Source organism: Mobula hypostoma, chromosome 3 (assembly GCF_963921235.1).
Source record: "Mobula hypostoma chromosome 3, sMobHyp1.1, whole genome shotgun sequence".
Lineage (NCBI taxonomy): Eukaryota > Metazoa > Chordata > Chondrichthyes > Myliobatiformes > Myliobatidae > Mobula > Mobula hypostoma.
This window is the reverse complement of record NC_086099.1, coordinates 123321460-123340808: the sequence shown is the minus strand read 5'-3', so window position 1 is coordinate 123340808 and position 19349 is coordinate 123321460. Positions and strand designations below refer to the sequence as shown.

The 19349-nt window shown below is 42.1% G+C and overlaps 1 protein-coding gene across 3 annotated transcripts in view; it reads right to left on the bottom strand.

The window, feature by feature from the left end:
- Window positions 1–1180: 1180 nt before the first annotated feature.
- Window positions 1181–19349, bottom strand: part of LOC134344239 (uncharacterized) — a 44779-nt gene continuing 26610 nt past the window's right edge. For all 3 annotated transcript variants that reach the window (XM_063043704.1, XM_063043706.1, XM_063043703.1), the window contains exons 3-4: window positions 8730–9455; window positions 1181–1929 (exon numbers count right to left, since the gene is read on the bottom strand). In XM_063043704.1, the coding sequence (XP_062899774.1) occupies window positions 1528–1929; window positions 8730–9455 (1128 nt within the window). In that variant the 3' untranslated portion in view covers window positions 1181–1527. The remainder of the gene's footprint in view (window positions 1930–8729; window positions 9456–19349) is intronic.

The following is a 19349-nucleotide window of genomic DNA, read 5'->3' as shown; positions in this document are numbered from 1 at the left end:
TTTCCTGGGCCCAGCACATAAGTGCATTTAAGACGAAAGCATGGCGCTGTCTCTACTTTCTTAAGAGTTTTCAGATATTCAGCATGGCATCTAAAACTTCTACAAACTTCCATAGGTGAGCAGTGGAGAGTATATTGACTGACTATATCACAGCCTGAGATGGGAACACCAATGGAACGGAAAAATCAACAGAAAGTAGTGGATACGGCCCAGCCCATCATGGGTAAAGCCCTCCCAATCATTGAGTACATCTACGTGAAAAACTGTTGCAGGAAAACAGCGTTCCTCAACAGGCACCCCCACCACCCAGCCACGCTCTCTTCTCGCTGCTGCCATCAGGAAGGAGGTAAAAGAACCTCAGGACTCACACCATAAGGTTCTGGAACAGTTACTAGCCCTCATCTATCAGGCTCTTGAGACTTCACTTGCCCCATCACCGAAATGTTCCCACACCAAATGGACCCACTTTCAAGGACTCTTCATCTCATGTTATCACTATTTTCTACTTATTTATTACTTCTTCTTTTTGAATTTGCATAATTTATTGTTTTCTGCACTCTGGTTGAACACCCTACTGGGGTGGTCTTCCATTAATTCTGTTATGGTTATTTATCTATAGATTTTTTGAGTATGCCCACAATATAACAAATCTCGGGGTTGTATATGGTGACACACGATAATAAAATTTACTTTGAACTTTTGTATATTTAACTACGTATATGTTAACTTCATATCAACTGTATTTATTTTATTTGTTTAGTTAGGAATACAGCACAGAGTAGGCACCTCCAGCCCTTCAAGCCATACCACTCCAATTAACCCTAAGCTAATCACAGGACAATTTATGATAACCAATTAACCTACCTGTGGCAGGAAATCAGAGCACCCAGGGGAAACTCATACATTCCACAGGGAGGACATAAAGCGACTGTGCACAGAACAGTGCCAGAATTGAACTCCAGTTTCCAGAATGCCCTGAGCTGCATTAGCATCGTGCTACCTGCTTAACTGTAACTTATATATCTACAGAATACATTAATCATCCATTGACATTATTGTGTTAATATTATTTTATGTGTTGTATTGTGTTTTGCACCTTGTTCCCAGAGGAGCGTTGTTTCATTTAGCTGTATACATGTGTACGACTTTATGACAATAAGCTCGAATGTGATTAGTTTCAAGAGCCTTTTAATATTGCACAATAAAGTAGAACAATTAATTCTTTGTTTAGAGGCAACAGGAAAACAGTGCTCTATTGAACACCCTAATATCCTATACACGTAGATAGCAAAATACAAATTAATAGTGGAATTTACGAAAAACAAGTAGAAATTTTGAATTAAAGTGAATATTCACAACTATTGGATTTAAATGCATAAGGATGGGTGACTGTACTTCAGAAGGAATAATTGACAACCGGCGAGCTATGAGGTTGTCCATAACCCCAAAAATACTATCCATCATCACATGGTTCAGAGTGTCTCTACTCACTACGAGTTGGTATTTCATATTTGCAGTTTGCACCTCTTACTCCACTGTAGAGCCTGATGCAGAACTGGAAAGTGATACTCGCTTCCTCACAAGATCCAACGCTGCCTGCTTCTCCTTGAGAATTTCCTTCAAGCGATTAATTTTCTCGTCTCGCACAGTATCGTCCACTTCCAAAGGGTTTTCCTGCTCGGGAGGATAGAAGCAAACTTGCGGCTGGTGGTGCAAGATGAGCAGACAACGTGGTGATGTCGCGGCAGAATTTCCAGCCTCATCATTGGTTGGCCTTTTGACATTAAGGAGCCCGCACACTTCCCTTTCGGAATTCACAGAAGTTTCGGAAGTGATCTCTTGGTGAAGCTTTCTCCTCTTGTTCGGTCCACATTTATCATCGTCCCCATTTGAGTTTTGCCAGCCGGAGCTCTGAATCTCAATTTCAACCTATACCACATATAGAAACAAGGTTAGAATATAAGAACATAACACATAGGAGCAGAATTAGGCCATTTGGCCCATTAAGTCTGCTCCATTAATGCATCACGGCCGATTTATTATCTCTCTCAACCCCATTCTTCTGCCTTCTCCCCATAACCTTTGGCACCCTGAGTAATCAACCTCCATCTTAAATATATCCAAGATCTCCACAGTTCTCTATGGTAATGAATTTCGCAGATTCACCACCCCCTCGCTGAGGAAGTTCCTCATTTTTGTTCTAAAGGGATGTCCTTCTATTTGAAGGCTGTGTCCTCTGGTCCTAGACTCACCCACTATAGGAAGTAACTACTCCACATCCACTCTATCTAAGCCTTTCAATATTCAACAGGATTCAATGAGATTCCCCTTCATGCTTCTGAACTGCAGTGAGTACAAGCCCAGAGCCAATAATGCTCTCATATGTTAACCCTTTCATTCCCAGAATCATTCTTGTGAACTCCTCTGGACCTTCTCTAGTGCCAGCACATCTTTTCTTAGATAAGGCACCCAAAACTGCTCACACCACTCCTAGTGCAGCCTGATAAAGCCTCAGCTTTACATCCCCTTGCTTTTATAGTCTAGTCTTCTCAGATATGTGGACTTTATCCTCGCAAGCATGAATAGACAGAGCAGATGTAGTCAGCAGTTATGCCTTCCATTTCCTAGCACAATCAACCTAGTATTACTCCAAAATTGCATGATCACTTATCAAAATTTATAGAAACTGTGCCTGTGTAGGTGGAGTCATGCTCTCTTCTTTCAGCTCCCTTTAGGAAAGAAGTACAGAAGCTTTTGTCCCACTCCACCAGGTACATGAACAGTTATTAGCCTTTAACCATCAGGGGCCTGAACCTGTTGATTACCTCACCCTCCTCAATACTGAACTGATGACACAACCTACTGACTCAACTTCAAGAACTCAACAACTCAGGTTCTCAATATTATTTCTTATTTTTGTTTTATATTTGAACAGCTTGGCTTCTTTTGCACATTGGTTGTTTGTCCATCTTTGTGTTTAGTTTTTCATTAATTCTGTTGTCTTTTTGATCGACTGTGAATGCCCGGAAGAAACTGAATCTCAGGCTGATATATATGTACTTTGATAATAAATTTATTTGAACTTTGAAATATAAGAAACAGATTGTAAGAAATAGTAAAAATGAAACAGATAGTTAAAATTAATGTGGCATCCTTTATAGAATGGGAGGGAGGAAATTATATTGGGGAATAAGGAAATGACAGAAAAGTTAACTCAATGCTCAGTGTCCATCATCGTGGAAGAGGACAGAGAAATCCACATTCAGAAACAGTGGAGGGCCACTGGTCTAGAGTAAATAAAGTTAACATTAATAACGGAAGCATGTAGCTTTGGTAATAAATTTACTTTGAACTTTCGAGTCTGTCCATCTGGCAAGGAGGAAGGTGGCAACAGGGTCCGGTTAATCTGCTTATTAAACCATCAAATGCCGGTGGGACACAGCCTGCAAAATTCCATGGGGTTATTTGGTTTACATTCATAATTAAATATCATTCACCAAAACAAACTCGCTCAGTGGAATGTTTACCTTGCCTGTGACTCAAAAGCACCGGGTGGAGCTGGAGTCCAAATCTTATCTGGGTTAAATTTATTTATTTATTTTATTTAGAAATACAGCACTGTAACAGGCTCTTGCAGCCCACCCAGCATGTGCCAATAAGTTACATCCACGAGACCAATGAGCATACTAATCCGTATGTCCTTGGAATATGGGAGGAAACTCACACGGTCATATGAAGCGCATGGAAGTTCCTTACAGACAGGGGCGGGAGTTGAACCCGGGTGATGGGGGAAGTCAAGTCAAACTCTGCAGGTTTAAATTCTGCAGACCACTCGTTATCTTCCTCAGCTATCTCATTGAAACCTACCAAATATTGAAAGGCCGAGATAGAGTGGACATGGAGACGATGATTCCTATAGCGGGACAGTCTAGAACCAGAAGGCACAAACTCAGCATAAAGGGACTTCCATTAGGAACAGAGATAAGGAAGAATTTCTTTAGTCAGAGCACTATGAATCTGTGGAAACGCTTGCCACAATCTGCTGTGGAGGCCAAGTCATTGGATATATTTAAAGCAGTTAGTCAGGGTGTTAAAGGTTATGGGGAGAAGGCAAGAGAATAGGGTTGAAAGGGATGCTGAAATTGCAGAGCAGACTCATTGGGCCGACTCATTAATTCTAATCTTATATCTTACAGCTAGTATGATGTTTAAAACCACCTCCATTCTAAGTACCTCTTTGTACCCTGCTTCAACAATTCTCCCTCTTTAATACACCAACTACCTTAAACTGTGAATACTAAACATTCAATCACTCCTGGAAGCACTAATAAAAATAAATTATCATGGAGTAAATCACACAAAATGCTGGAGGAACTCAGCAGGTCAAGCAGCACCTATGGAAAAGAATATACAGTCCACGTTTCAGGCTGGGGCCCTTCATCAGGGCTGGAAAGGAAGGGAGAAGACAGAAAAGGTGGGGGGAAGGGAAGGAGAATAGCTAGAAGGTGATAGGTGAAGCTGGGTAGGTGGGTGGTAAAGGACTGGAGAAATCTGATAGGAGAGATGAGAGATGTTGGGAGAAAGGGAAGAAGGAGGGGCTTCGGGCGAGGAGATAGGCAGGTGAGGAAAAGAGATAAGAGGCCCGAGTGCGGAATAGAAAAGGGAAGGGGGAGGGGAAAAAGGTAAAAAAGAGAAAAAAATTGGAAGGAGAAATCAATGAGACTTGGTTGTCACAAGGACAGGAATGGCTGTTCAATATTCTGGGGTTCAGATGTTTCAAAAGGGACAGAGAGGGAGGCAAAATAGGAGGGGGAGTGACATTGCTGATCAGGGAGAATACTACAACTGCAGAAGGAAAGGACATCATGGAGCAATTGTCCACTGAGTCAGTGGGGGTGGAAATCAACAACAGGAAGGGAACAATCACTCTACTGGAAGTCTACAGACTACTGCCCCCAAAAGCAACAGAGACACGGAGGTGCAGATTGGGAGGCAGGTTTTGGAAAGCTACAAAAGTAACAGGGTTATTCTCCTCAACTTCCCGAATATCAATTGGCACTTCCTTCGTGCAAAGGGTTTAGAGGGGGTGGGATTTGGTAGGTGTGTCCAGGAAGAATTCCTGACATAATATGTGGACAGGAGAGGTGAAACTGGATCAGGTACTGGATAATGAATCTGGTCAAGTGACACATCTCTCGGTGCGTGAGCATTCAGAGACAGTGACTACAACTCCCTGACTTTAGCATGGCCTTGGAGAGGGATAGGATCTGACGGTATGGGCACCACAGTTGCATAACAGTTGGCATGATGCAATTAGAGTTCAGGACGTCATGCTCAGATTTCAATCCTAGTGTCATCATTATCTGTCTCCCCATGGAATGTGTAGGTTTTCTCTGGGTCTCCGGTTTCCCCCCACAGTCCAAAGATTGCCCCATGATTAGGTTAGGATCGGGGTTGTCGGGGTTGCTAGGTGGCACAGCTTGAAGGGACTTCTCCACGCCACATTTCTAAACAGATGTACTCAGGGAAACATGACGGAAATGTGGAGCTTATTTAGGGAGCACTTGCATGGGGTTCTGGATAGGATTGTCCTATTCTGGCGAAGAAAGGATGGTAGGCTGAAGGAACTACAACAGGATTAAGAAAAAAACCCTCGTACATGAAGAACGGGAGAATGACTAAATGACCAATCAAGCATAAAAGAGGAGACATACTTAGAGTCAGAGGAGACGGGGAGGTCCTTAAGAATACTTCAGGTTCACCAATGAGAGGGATTGTGATGAATGTGAAGTCAGTGTAGATCACACTGTCATGCTGGAATATGGCGACATTACAAAAGATGAATTGATGGCATTTTTGAAAGTTTTAGGACAGTTAAGTCCCTAGAACCAGATGGGACACACCCCAAGAAACTACAGGAAGAGAAGGAGAAATTGCTGCACCTTTGGTGATGATCTTTGCATCCTGACAGGCTATTGGAGTGGTACCAGATGATTAAAGGGTGGCAAATGTTCAAGAGAGATAACAAGGTTAACCCTGAGAATTATAGATCAGTGAGTCTTATGTCAGTGGTGGGAAAACTATTACAGAGGATTCTTAGAGGCAGAATTTACAAGCATTTGTTACATCTCAACTGACCACATGGTTTATTTAGTGTGGCCGAAGTTCACAATAGCACTGTTTGTCAAAAGTTCAAAGTAAATTTACTATCAGAGTACATTTATGTCACCTTGCGATCCATTTCCTTGTGAACATTCACAGTAAATACAAAGAAACACAGTAGAATCAATGAAAAGCTGCACATGACAGAAACAAACAACCAATGTACAAAAGTCAACATAAACTGTGCAGGTACAAAAGGAAAAGGAAAAAAAAACAATAATAATGAATAAATTGCAATAAATAACAAGAACACAGGTTCTAGAATCCTTAAAAGTGAGTACTAGGTTGTGGAATCAATATAGTGTTGGGGCAAGCAAAGTTGAGTGAAGTTCTCCCCTGTGGTTCAAGAGCCTGTTAGTCGAGGGGCAAAATCTGTTCCTGAACGTGGTGGTGTTGGTCCTGAGGCTCCTGTCAGGGAGGAGGCTACATAGCAACTACACCAGGACCAGACTCAAAAAACTGTCACGTTCCCCAAGCAGTAAGGCTGATCAACACGTCCACCCACTAACCCACCCCTCCATACCCCCAATCACCACAACTTTTATCATTTCCTGTCAGAATCACCCAATGTACAGAAGCTCCTGTGCCTAGCGTCACCTTATGGACGTGCTATTAATCTATGTATATAAACTATCTTATGTACTTACATTTATTGTTTTTGTGGTGTATTTATTATGAAAGTTGTAAACTCAGCCACCTACATAATGAGCACTAGCCTCCCAGCATCAAGGACATCTTCAAAAGGCGATGCCTCGAGAAGACAGCATCCATCATTCAGGATATGCCCTCTTCTCATTGCAGTTTGGACCAGAGGGCAGCGGACGGTTGACCATTGCTACCATCGGGGGGAGGTTCTGGAGCCTGAGGTACAGGAGAGGAGGATCAGGAACAGCTTCTTCGCCTCTGCCATCAGACTTCTAATGGACACTGAACCCATCACTTTTTTTTTGCTCTCTTTTTGCACTACTTACTTAACTGTTGTTACATTCCTTATTGTAATTTACAGTTCCTTATTATTATGTATTCCACTGTACCGCCGTTTCAAAACAACAATTTTCAGTGATATTAAACCTGATTCTCATTTTTTATGATTGTGTTCTTTATCTTATTGTGGGTTTTTTTTTGTGCTACATCGGATCTGGAGTAACAATTATTTCAACCTTCTTTATGACCTGCAGGCTGGAAATGACATTAAACAATCTTGAGAGCAAGAGTGAAATCACATACTGGTTCACAGTGCAACTCTGCACAATGGTCAACCGTCCACTGCTCTCTGGTCCAAACTGTGCACGTCTAACTCACAAATTTAGGAAGAGTGTGTACTCAGAAGACCAGAAAGCTGAACTCCCACGAGAGAGTTTAGTTCATTCAAACAGAAAGCAGACTGACCTAACTAAAAGAGCCTTTCAGTCAGAATTATCTCAGGCTTTGGTGGTGGAGGCGGAAACAATAGGGTCTTTTAAGAGACTCCTGGATGGATACATGGAGCTTAGAAAAATAGAGGGCAATGGGTAAGCCTAGTTAGTTCTAAGGTAAGGACATGTTCGGCACAACTTTGTGGGCTGAAGGGCCTGTATTGTGCTGTAGGTTTTCTATGTTTCTATATTTTTGCCATCCCTGTTAGTTAGTAATAGGGCATTGTGACTTGTTTAGGAGTACAGAGAAAATTTACAAGGATGTCGCCAGGTCTCAAGGAAAAGTTTAAATAGATTAGGACTTTAATCCCTGGGGCGTAGGAGAATGAGGGGAGATTTGATAGAGGTATACAAAATTATGAGGGGTACAGATAGGGTAAATGCAAGCAGGCTTTTTCCACTGAAGTTGGGTAAGACTAGAGGTCGTAGGTTAAGGGTAAAAGGTGAAATGTTTAAGGAGAATAGGAAGAGGAATTTCTTCACTCCGGGGGTGGTGAGAATGTGGAACGAGACAGCAGAAGTGGTGGACTCGGGTTTGATTTCAACGTTTAAGAGAAGTTTAGACAGGTACACGGATGAGAGAGGTATTGAGGGCTATGCTCCAGGTGCAGGGTGATGGGACTAGGCAGATTAATAGTTTAGCATGGACTAGATAGGTTGAAGGGCCTGTTTCTGTGGTATATTCTATGGACTAAAGTGCCCAAGAACTTGCAAGTGACAGTGAAGCTGCAGGTGAGCAGGTTGATACAGACCGGTTAACCACAAGTTAATAATCAACTGCAGCTGGGAAGTCTCCTGTGGAAACTTCTGCTTGTTTTCCTGGTTTCCAAAATTAGAACCAAAGCACCAAAACAAGCTGTCGATTTGAAACCTGTACGCTGCAGAAATAAATTAGTTCGTGCTGACCATGTTCTGGACTCACCTAACAGTGGTTCCTTAACATTGAAATCAGAGACAACTTTATGCTCAAGGAGCACTGTACCTATCCTCATTCATGAAAGGAATTTCTGAATTAAAATTCTACAATATACAAAGCTGAGTTTTTCAGTAGTTGTTTGACTACTGAGTATTTCAGATTCATTCACTTCGATGCTTCGTTTTGTTTTTCTGCGTTACACAGATCACCATCACACTCTTAATAAAATTAAATACCTCTTCGCGCTTCCTTCTGTCTTTGCTGTGGAAATCCTCGTCCAACTCTGCTTGGCAGTCTTTCAAACCCACACAGCTCAAGTTCACACTAGGTTCCAATTGTTCTCTGAGGTCTGCCGAACTTGGCGTGCCACAGGCACCTCTATCTTCTTGCAATGCCACTGAGACATTGTTTTTGAAATTTCCCTGGCTTTCTTCCAGCGATACTGGGCTGGCCTCCCTCGAGATACTAGAGCACCCCTCCAGTTCTCCTGGTTTAAGCACTTTTAAAATGGATGCACATTCCTCCATTACTACAGGCCCGGATTCTTTGGAGAGATCTGGACATTCTTTGGATGGGAATGACGTGGTAATCTTTGAGGTATCAGAATTTTCTTCCAAATCTCCAAAATCAACTTCTTTGGAAAGCTGTGGGCACGCCTTCAACTCAGGTTCCCCCGTGAGCTCTAGACACTCCTCGATCTCTGACAGCTCAGGCTCTCGAGAGAGCTTAGGGCATTCTTCCAAGTGCACCCGTTCAGGTTCTTTGCAAAGCTGCGGAATACTTCCTGCAGGACGTTCCACCCGGTGAACCGAAGTGTCAGCATTGCCACTCAAGGAGATTCTGTGAAGACAAACACTGACATCATAATGGATGCCTGCTTTTAGGAGCAAGTCCCTGTTTTCGGAGAACATAGGCCTTCTCACACAGCTTGCTGGGAGAGAATTCGGCAGCCACTTCACAATCTGCAGGGAAAAAAAAAGAGTACACAAAATGCATAGGAGTATTGAACTTACAATAGATAATAGTGTTTCCCTCAAATTATATTTTTTAAAGTTTAGAGATTCAGCATGGTATCAGGCCCCTCTAGCCCAACAGGCACACACCACCCAAATACACGTGTCCAATTAACCCGCATGTCTTTGGACTGTGGGTGGAAACCAGAGCACCCAAAGAAACCCACATAGTCATGGGGAGAACATAAAAACTTCTTACAGACAGTTGCAGGACAACATGATATGACACACTATTCAGAAAAAAACATACTATCATATGCCCTATATTTCCATTCAGTTATGTTAGTTAAGAAATGGGGTGGAATGTTAAAGGGGAAGTGCTTGACATGGTTATTAATTCATTCTTAATGATGAACATCGATTTCTCCTTCCGGTATTTTTTCCCTCTTTTTCTTTTCCTCTCCCCCTTCCCTCTTCTTCTATTCCCCACTCTGTCCTCGTAACTCTTCTCCTCACCCAAGTCTCTTCCTTCCCTTTCTCCTATAGTACGCTCACCTCCTATCAGATTCCTTTCTCTCCGGTCCTTTACCTTTCCTACCCACCTGGCTTCACCTATCACCTGCTTCTAGCTATCTTCCTTCCCCTCCCCCTCAATTGTATTCTTTCCAGTCCCGATGAAGGATCTCGGCTCAAAACATCGACTGTTTATTCATTTCCATAGATGCTGCCTGACCTGCTGAGTTTCTCCAACATTTTGCCTGTGTTGCTATCATTCCCTGCATCGATGAGCAAGCAGAAGGGGAGACAGAAAGAATTCACAACAAACTACTCCAGAGTGAATGAAGGTATCAGGAGCAGAGCAACTCCGAGAGCCGGTACTGCAGTCGTTCCTCAGTTCCTGTGCCCCCAGTGTCGCCAGACTAAAAACAGACGCAGCTCACATGTCAGAGGTTCTGTTTCACAGCTGCTCACAGTGTTGTTACCAAAGCAGCACAATTCCCATAGCTTCAAAAGACATAACATCATTCTACGAACCCTTGCTTAATGAAGACATGTCATCTTGATAGGCAAATAATGCAGGTATTCCTCAAAATACTGAATACCATTATTTTATTTTTATTTAGAGATACAACACAGAATAGGCCCTTCTGGCCCTTCAACCCATGCCATCCAGCAACCCTTGATTTAACCCTAGCCTAGTCATGGGACAATTTACAATGATGAATTAACCTACCAAACAGTACATCTTTGGCTTTGGGAGAAAACCTACACAGTTATGGGGGGAGGGATGTACAGACTCCTTACAGATGGTGTCAGAATTGAACTCCGAAACCCCAAGCTGTAATAGCATTGTGCGAACCATTATGCTCCCATGGCACCCACACAATATCAACAATAATCAAATATTTTCCTTAAAAATTGCATAGCCTTAAATCAGACTTGTACTTAAAAAGCTACCCTATTTTTTAAGTGTAAAAATATTCAGTTGAACGCTACCATTTTCAGTTTAAGGCCTTCACCTGTCTTAAAAACAACTTCCAAGACAGAAAGACCACTCATTTAAACTATAAACACAAGAGATTCTGCAGATGCTGGAAATGCAGAGCAACACACACAAAATGCTGGAAGAACTCACGAGGCCAGGCAGAATCTATGGAGTGAACAGTCAACGTTTCAGGCAGGGACCCTTCATCAGGACTGGTTTAAACCATGTATCAGGGGCCTGCATTTTTAACCATAAAGTTTCGGTTCGTGAGAATACCAACTTCAAAGGCATTCTCACTCAATGTAAGATAAGAAAGGTTTTAACTGTCTAAACAGGAGTTTCCTTGCAACACACGCAATGTCCACTTTATTAGGTACACCTGCTCGTTAATGCAAATATCTAATCAGCCAATCGTGTGACAGCAATGCAATGCCCAAAAGTAAGCAGACATGGTCAAGAGGTTCAGTTGCTGTACGGACCAAACATCAGAATAGGGAAGAAATGTGATCTAAGTAACTACGACCATGGAATGATTGGTGGTGCGAAACGGGGTGGTTTGAGTATCTCAGATACTGCTGATCTCCTGGGATTTTCACACACAACAGTCTCTGGAGTTTACAGAGGATGGGGAAAGAAACATAAAACATCTGGTGAGTAGCAGTTCCATGAGCAAAAATGCCTGTTAATGAGAGAGGTCAGAGGGGAATGTCCAGACTGGTTCAAACCAACAGGAAGGTGACAGTATCTCAAGTAACCACACATTACAACAGTGGTGTGCAAGACAGCATCTCGGAACGTTGAAGTGGATGGGCTACCTCAGCAGAAGACCACATCGGGTCTCATTCCTGGCTACTGAGTGTGAATTGTGGAAACAAATATCAACAGACAGACTTTAAAGCTCCAAACAATATTCACCCCAATCATAGACAAATGCACACAAACAAAAGCTAAAACCCTGCAGTCAGTTCCTCACAACACCGCATGATGATGAAGCAGGACCAATAATCACACCCACTCTGGCAGTCATCACTCACAGAACTGGGCGCCAGGGTTGGCACGATGCTATTACAGCTTGGAGTGCTCCAGAGGCCAGAGCTCAATTCTTGCATCCTCTATAAGGAGTGTATACGCCCTCCCCATGGAATGCAAAGGTTCCCTTTGGGTGCTCAGCTTCCTCCCACAGTCCAAAGACATAACAGTTAGTAGGTTAATTGACCATTGTAAATTGCCCAGTGGTTAGGGTAGGGTTTAATCAGTGGAAGCTGCGTGGTACAGCTCAAGAGGCTGGAAAGGCCTATTGCACACTGTATTTCTAAATAGGTATAATTTTTCCAAAGTGCCTGTGAGACAGCTGAAGAACCATCAGAGCCTCAGCTGCTTTGAGAAGGTGCGTGTGGGAATTGAGAATATGCGGTTCACTAGCTACATGGATTTTCCAAAGTGAGGCAAGAGAAGGAAAATCTAACCAATTACTGGGAGCAATAATTATTATTTGGGAACCATTGGGACAAAAGGGGAAAAACTACAGATAATGGTAAACTCAGCCAGCTCCACCATGGGTGTACCGTATCAGACCGATTGTGAGAATGTGGCGGGCGCACATGCGGCTCTTTGATAGCACAGTGAATTCAATGGGCCTCCTACTCACAGCAAGCACTGTCTTTTGGGCGTAGACTTTTCAAAAACCTACACTTTTGTCTCGGCGGGCCCTGTTCATCATTCGCAGACTGCAAGTTACCCAGCATGTACCATTACTAACATGACTCAATAAAAAAGGTTTAATTGCACTACTCTGTTGTCATTCTTGCTCCATGCATACGTAAAAATGGGCATTAGCCTCCCCAGAATTGAGGAGACCTTCAAGAGGGAGAACGTCATACTCACAGTCACATGGTTCAGCCCATTAAACCCACCCCTGATATCCATCCACAACAATTCCATCTCCAGCACTTGGTCCATAGCCCTGTGTACCTGGATGATTCAAGTGGTCATCTAAAGGTCCTAGTTCAGGGGTCAGCACTGGAAAATGTGAGCAGTTTTAAGTAGCTGGGTGCCAACATCTCTGAAGATCTATCCATCCCATTGATGTGATCATGACGACAGCATGCCAATGGTTATATTTCATTAGGAGTTCCAGGAAACTGGATTTGTCACCAAAGACAGCCCCAACACCATATACAAATTTGCTGATGACACCACTGTTGTGGGTCATATCAGCATACAGGAAGGAGATTGAAAACTTGGCTGAGTGGTGTAATAACAACAACCTCTAACTCAATGTCAGCAAGACCAAGGAACTGATTGTAGACTTCAGGAGAGGAAACTAGAGGTGCATGAGCCAGTAATCATTGGAGGATCAGAGGTGGAGAGGGTCAGTAACTTTAAACTCCTGGGTGTCACTATCTCAGAGGACCTGTCCTGGGCACGTCATATAAATATTATTGCGAAGCAAGACAGCACCTTTACTTCCTCAGGAGTCTGCAGAGAATTGGCATAACATCAAAAACCTTGTCAAACTTCTACAGATGTGTGGTGGAAAGTGTGGTGACTGGCTGCATTATGGCTTGGTATGGGAACACCAAAGCCTTTGAGAGGAAAATCCTACAAAAGGTAGTGGATTCGGACAAATGCATCATGTGTAAAGCCCTCCCATTCATTGAGCACACCCACATGAAATGTTGCCATAGATAAGCAGCATCCATCATCAAAGACCCTCATCACTCAGGCCATGCTCTTTTCTTACTGTTACCATCAGGTAGAAGGTACAAGTGCCTTAGGACTCGTACCACCAGGTTCAAGAACAGTTACAATCCCTTAACCATCAGGCTCTTGAACACAAGAGCATAACTACAGTCATTTTATTTCTGGTGTTCCCACAAGTGATTGTCTCACTTTAAGACTCTTTATCTCATTATTTCATTCTCTTGTTAATTATTGCTATTTATTTATATCTGTATTTGCACAGTTTGTTGTTCATTGATCCTGTTTACAGTTACAGTTCTATAGATTTGCTTAGTATGCCTGCAGGAAAAAGAATCTCAGGGTTGTATGTGGTGATATGCATGTACTCTGATAATAATAAATTATACATCCTTTAAATTTGAAGAAACCTGGTGACCTTTTATTCAATATTTCAATATTTTCATATGGTTTGATTTATTGCTCTTCCAGTTACTTTCTCGAAACTTTGGATTTGATCAGAAAGTTTCTCTTTCTTCTTGCTTTTATTCTCAGAATGGGCTGCCCAGTCCCTTTTTTTTCTTTTTCTTTTTTTTTACCTTTTGTTTTTGTTTATAGAGAATAGTGGGGTTCTTTTTTTATACATATAAAGAATTATAAAAGTTTCTTAATTTTTTTTCCTTTTTAATGAAATGATAAGAGAATTGATTATCTTATTTTTTATGATATATTATTAGATTAATACTATGTATGATCTTGATAATGTTTATTTTACCTTTTATATGTATTGTTATCCATACAGATATTTGAGATAATTCTCCTCTTGTTTGTACTTTTTTTTAAATTAATAAAAAGGTTGATAAAGAAAAGAGAATAAATTATACTTTGACTTTGAAAAATACTCTTGCAAATGTCCACAGATGCCTGGTGGAGCGCATTGTGTCACCGTCTGGTATGGAGGGGTCACTGCTCAGAATCAGTAAAAACTGCACGAAGTTGTGAACTCAGCCAGCTCCATCACGGGCACCAGCCTCCACAGCATCCAGGACACCTTCAAAAGGTGATGCCTCAAAAAGACAGCATCTATCATTAAGGACTCCTACTATCTAAGATATGCCCTCTTCTCATTATTAGTATTAGAGAGGAGGTACAGGCATCTGACAACACACCCTCAATGTTTCAGGAACAGCTTCTTCCCCTCCGCCATCATATTTCTGAATGGGCAATAAACCCACGAACACTACCTCACTATTTTACTCTCCTGTTTCATTACTTACGATTTTCTATATATTTCATATTGTAACTAGTAGTAATTTTTTATATTCAATAAAAACTATACCTTACAATAAGAAATACAGTGGATTCTGGTTAATTGGGAAACATCAGGACCAGTATGTATTGGCCCAATTAAATGGCTGCTCCAATTAGCTGAAGTTTCATGGAAATTGTTAAAAGGTATACAAAAGACAAACCACCATTTAACGGAGTAACAAGTTATGTACATCAAATTAGAGCACTACCATATTACTGGTGGGTCCATCATGTCTGACAATGACAGTGGAACCTGTACAAGCGAGTTATTAAAGTGCAAGATCTGATGCACTGCGTCAGTTCAACTCTCTCGACCTTGGAAGATAGGGTCTTGTGGTACAAGTAGACATCACAACTGAGTCTTCCTGGGTTATAGTGGATGACCACGACTTCTTCTGTGCCTTGTCATACTCTCTACATAGCATTGCAGAAACACCTTCCTGGCCGTTAGATCTCCCTATTGATCAATCTTCCCAATTTGAGAGAGCTGACTTGGAAAACTAAGAAAAGTATGTCTCTATCTCACTGGGGTATGAGGCTCGGTGGATACCCCCACCTGGTTTAGCCCGCCTGTTGAAGCAGTGCACGGGGGGATGGTCACTGTTACATGGAAACCCTACTTTGAGCCACTGGTATGAGGTGAATGTCGAGTGGGGACCAAAGGTAACATTTGAGATGATGGTTGATAACTTCAAGTTCTTCATAGTTCCAAACTTGAAGTAGTGAAATTGTTTGATTTTCACTCCTGACCATTTCTGGCATTTCCAAGCCTGAATAAGACCATAAGGCAAAGGAGCAGAATTAGGCCATTCAGCCCATCGAGTCTACTCCACCATTCCATCATGGCTGATCCTGGATTCCACTCAACCCCATACACCTGTCTTCTCACCATATCCTTTGATGCCCCGACCGATCGGGAAATGATACTTGAAGCTGCAATGAGCAAAACAGTTCTGAATGATCTTTCTGCTTATTTCTCGCCAACTATCAGTGACAAAAATCACTGCTTTTTGAACACAAATACATACAACGAACGCTATTTAAAAACTGTCACTCAAAGCACGGTGTAGTGTCTAACAATCAAATGATGTGCACATGACTGACACTAGTCAGAAAATATTAGGCAACAGTCTCCTGTCCCAAATAAGTGAAAGTAATCCCGGCTATTTTCTTGATTTGTTTTTGTTCTTCAAGAGTGTCCCAAGTAAGTTGGTGGTCCAATTAACCGATGGCCCAATTAACCAGAATCCACTCTATATTAAAAATAATTGAATGCTTAAAACAACAAATTTCACCACATCAGTCAATGATAGTAAATCTAATTCTGATTCTAACATCAGAATAATATAAGCTTATTACTTCAATCTTGTATTGGTCATAGTAAAATATGGTAAATACACTGTGAAAACCATAAAATATTTTTAATTTTTCCAAAGGGGTATAACAGTCACTGAGCTGTATTTATGATACATAAGTAATCGTCCTTCAAGAATATTATTTGTGAAGTAATTGCAGACCCATTAGAGAACTGATAAACACAGAAAAGCAGATACATTTTTTGACAGTGGAGGGACAGAGGGATCTTCAGGTCCATGTCCTTAGAGCTATCAAAGCTGCAGCACAAGTTGACAGGGTGGTTAAGAAGGCATATCGTGTGTTAGCCCTCATTAGTCAGGGGACTGAGTTCAAGAGCCACAAGGTAATAATGCAGCTGTATGAAACCCTGGTCAGACTACACTTGGAATATTGTGTTCAGTTCTGGTCACCCCTTTATAGGAAGGATGCACTGGTCCCCATATGTCCGAATGCATTTAGGCCCAATTAAGCAGCTGCCCCAATTAGTTAGTTCCATGAAAATAGGTATAAAAAAAGCAAACTGAGTAACAAATTCTGTATGTTAATGAAATACAGAACAAATTAGAACACTATTAATACTACTACAGTACAATAAAACTGGGTAATAGTTTCTAATTCATCTCTGTTGCACTCTTCTGACTGTAAATAAACAAAATCAGCGCAGACAGACAGTGTACATAATAGACTGCCTTCATACAATGCTATCGACGATTGTATCCTCCAAATCTTCATTTTCGTTGTATCATTCAAGATGATTGTCAATTGTTTCATTTTCGCTCCTGACTGTTTCTCCAAGCCTAAATACTTGTGAGTAAACAGTTTAGAGTTGTCTTACTGCTTATTTCTCACCCACTATCAGTGACAAAACACTGATTTCTGAACACAAACACATACAACTGATGCTATTTAAAAACAGTTCACTCGAAGCATGTTGTGTCTAATGGTCACACAAGTGCACACAACTGGCGCTAGTTAGAAACTGTTCAGCAACAATCTCCTGCCCTGATTAAGCAGCAGCATTGTCTCCCAAATAGATGAAGGGAATCCCGGCTATTTTCTCGATTAGTTTTTGCTCTTTGAGGGTTGTCACAAATGAGCAGCTGCTTCAATTAACCAAATCCACTTTATTGATTCGGAGAGACGTTGTTGGGAAGAGAGAATTCCGGCAGGGGACAGAACAAAGGTAATGGTTAAAGGTAAGAAGCAGTGAGTATAATCACACTAATCACAATATCTGGCTGAGTGGTGCCAAAACAACCTCTCACTCAATGTCAACAAGGAGGAGGAAATTGGAGGTCCATGAGCTAGACCTCATCATGTATCAGAGGTGGCGAGGGACAGCAACTTTAAATTTCTCAGTGTTATCATTTCAAAACATCTGTCCTGGGCCCAGCACGCAAGAAAACACAGCAATGCCTTTCCATTCTTAGAAGTTTGCAAAGCTTTGGCATGATATTTAAAACTTTAACAAACTTCTATAAATCTACGGTGGAGTGTATTCTGACTAGTTGCAACACAGCCTGGTATGGCAACACAAATGACCTACAAAGGTAGTGGATACAGCCCAGTCTATCACAGGTAAAGCCCTTCCCATAACAAACATATCAACATAGAGCGCTGTCGCACCTATCATCAGGGACCCCTGCCATCCAGGCCCTCAAGGTTGTATATGGTGACATATATGTACTTTGAACTTTGAAAGCAGGGAGCCACTTGACATAAGCCCACAAAATCACAGTCATACAGCCACATCTACGCCCAACATCAACTACACATCCATATCACTTCCGGGAAGATGGCAGCACACTTCGACACAGCAGCTTCTATGGGGTCAACAAAGGTGTTATTGCCTTTTTTAAAAAAACATATTGGTTATGATCACAAAACCCTGGTGGACATTAAGAAAATACTGCAAGTTCACCCCATCAACGATTTGCAGTCTAGCAGCAAGTAACTGTCCTAGTGCTTTTCTTGTGATCGCAAGACCTTGTGGGACATCAGTAATGAGGAATAGCACAAGCTCAATTCACTGTTTTATTGGCAAGCTTCAGTGCAGACAGCAGGGGAGCTGCACAGTCTCAAGCCACGGTGCTGGCTGTTTGCAGCCGCCCAGGAGAGAGGCGGAGTTGGTATGCTCCACCAGAGTGCTACAGCATCCGTACTGGAGTCAGCTCTGCCCCCCAGTGTTCACTCAGCAGAAGACAAGCTGTATTATGTTCAACGGCAGATAGCCGCAACATTCAGGGACTCAATGTGACTGTATTTTACTGCTGTTTTACATTTGCTATATGTGTGCCTTGTGCTGTGTATGACTGTTGGTATTGTGTTTTATACTTTGGCTCCGGAGTAACACTGTTTCTTTTGGCTGTATTCGTGGGTTTTCAAGAATGGTTGAATGAACTTGATATTAATCCCACTGAACCACAGCCTACCATACCTTGGCGATTCACATGCTTCTTAAACATCTTGAGAGTACCTGTCTCCATCACCTTTTGAGACACTACATTCCAGACTTCAACCACCCTCAAGGCAAAAGGAAGTATTGCCCCACTCCTTACTTCTCACCTTCAACCTACACCCTCTGGAATTATATCCCCTTGGGTCTCAGACATCTCTGCCGGATCGGGGGGCAGGGGGGAGAAGAGAAACATCTTCCTTTCTACCCTGTGTCTCACATGATTTTGAATACTTCTATCAGATCCCTCCCCCAAGCCAACTCATTTTCTCCTCAATGTTCCAATTGTCCATTCCCGGTGAATCTATTCTGACCTACTGCACTGCAATCACCTCCCTCCAGTAGTGTGGCTACCAGGACTGCACACAATATTCCAGCCTAGCCATACACAATGTGTTATAAAGTTGGAAATACAAGCGATTCTGCAGATGCTGCGAATCCAGAGCAACGCACATTAAATACTGGAGGATCTCCACACGTCAGGCAGCATCTATGAAGGGGAAATAAACGGTTGACATTTTGGGCTGATACCCTTCAATCAGGACACAGGAGGCTACCATTCTTTTGAATTATTATGGACAGCTACACATACAGCTCCTCCCCGGGTTATAAACAT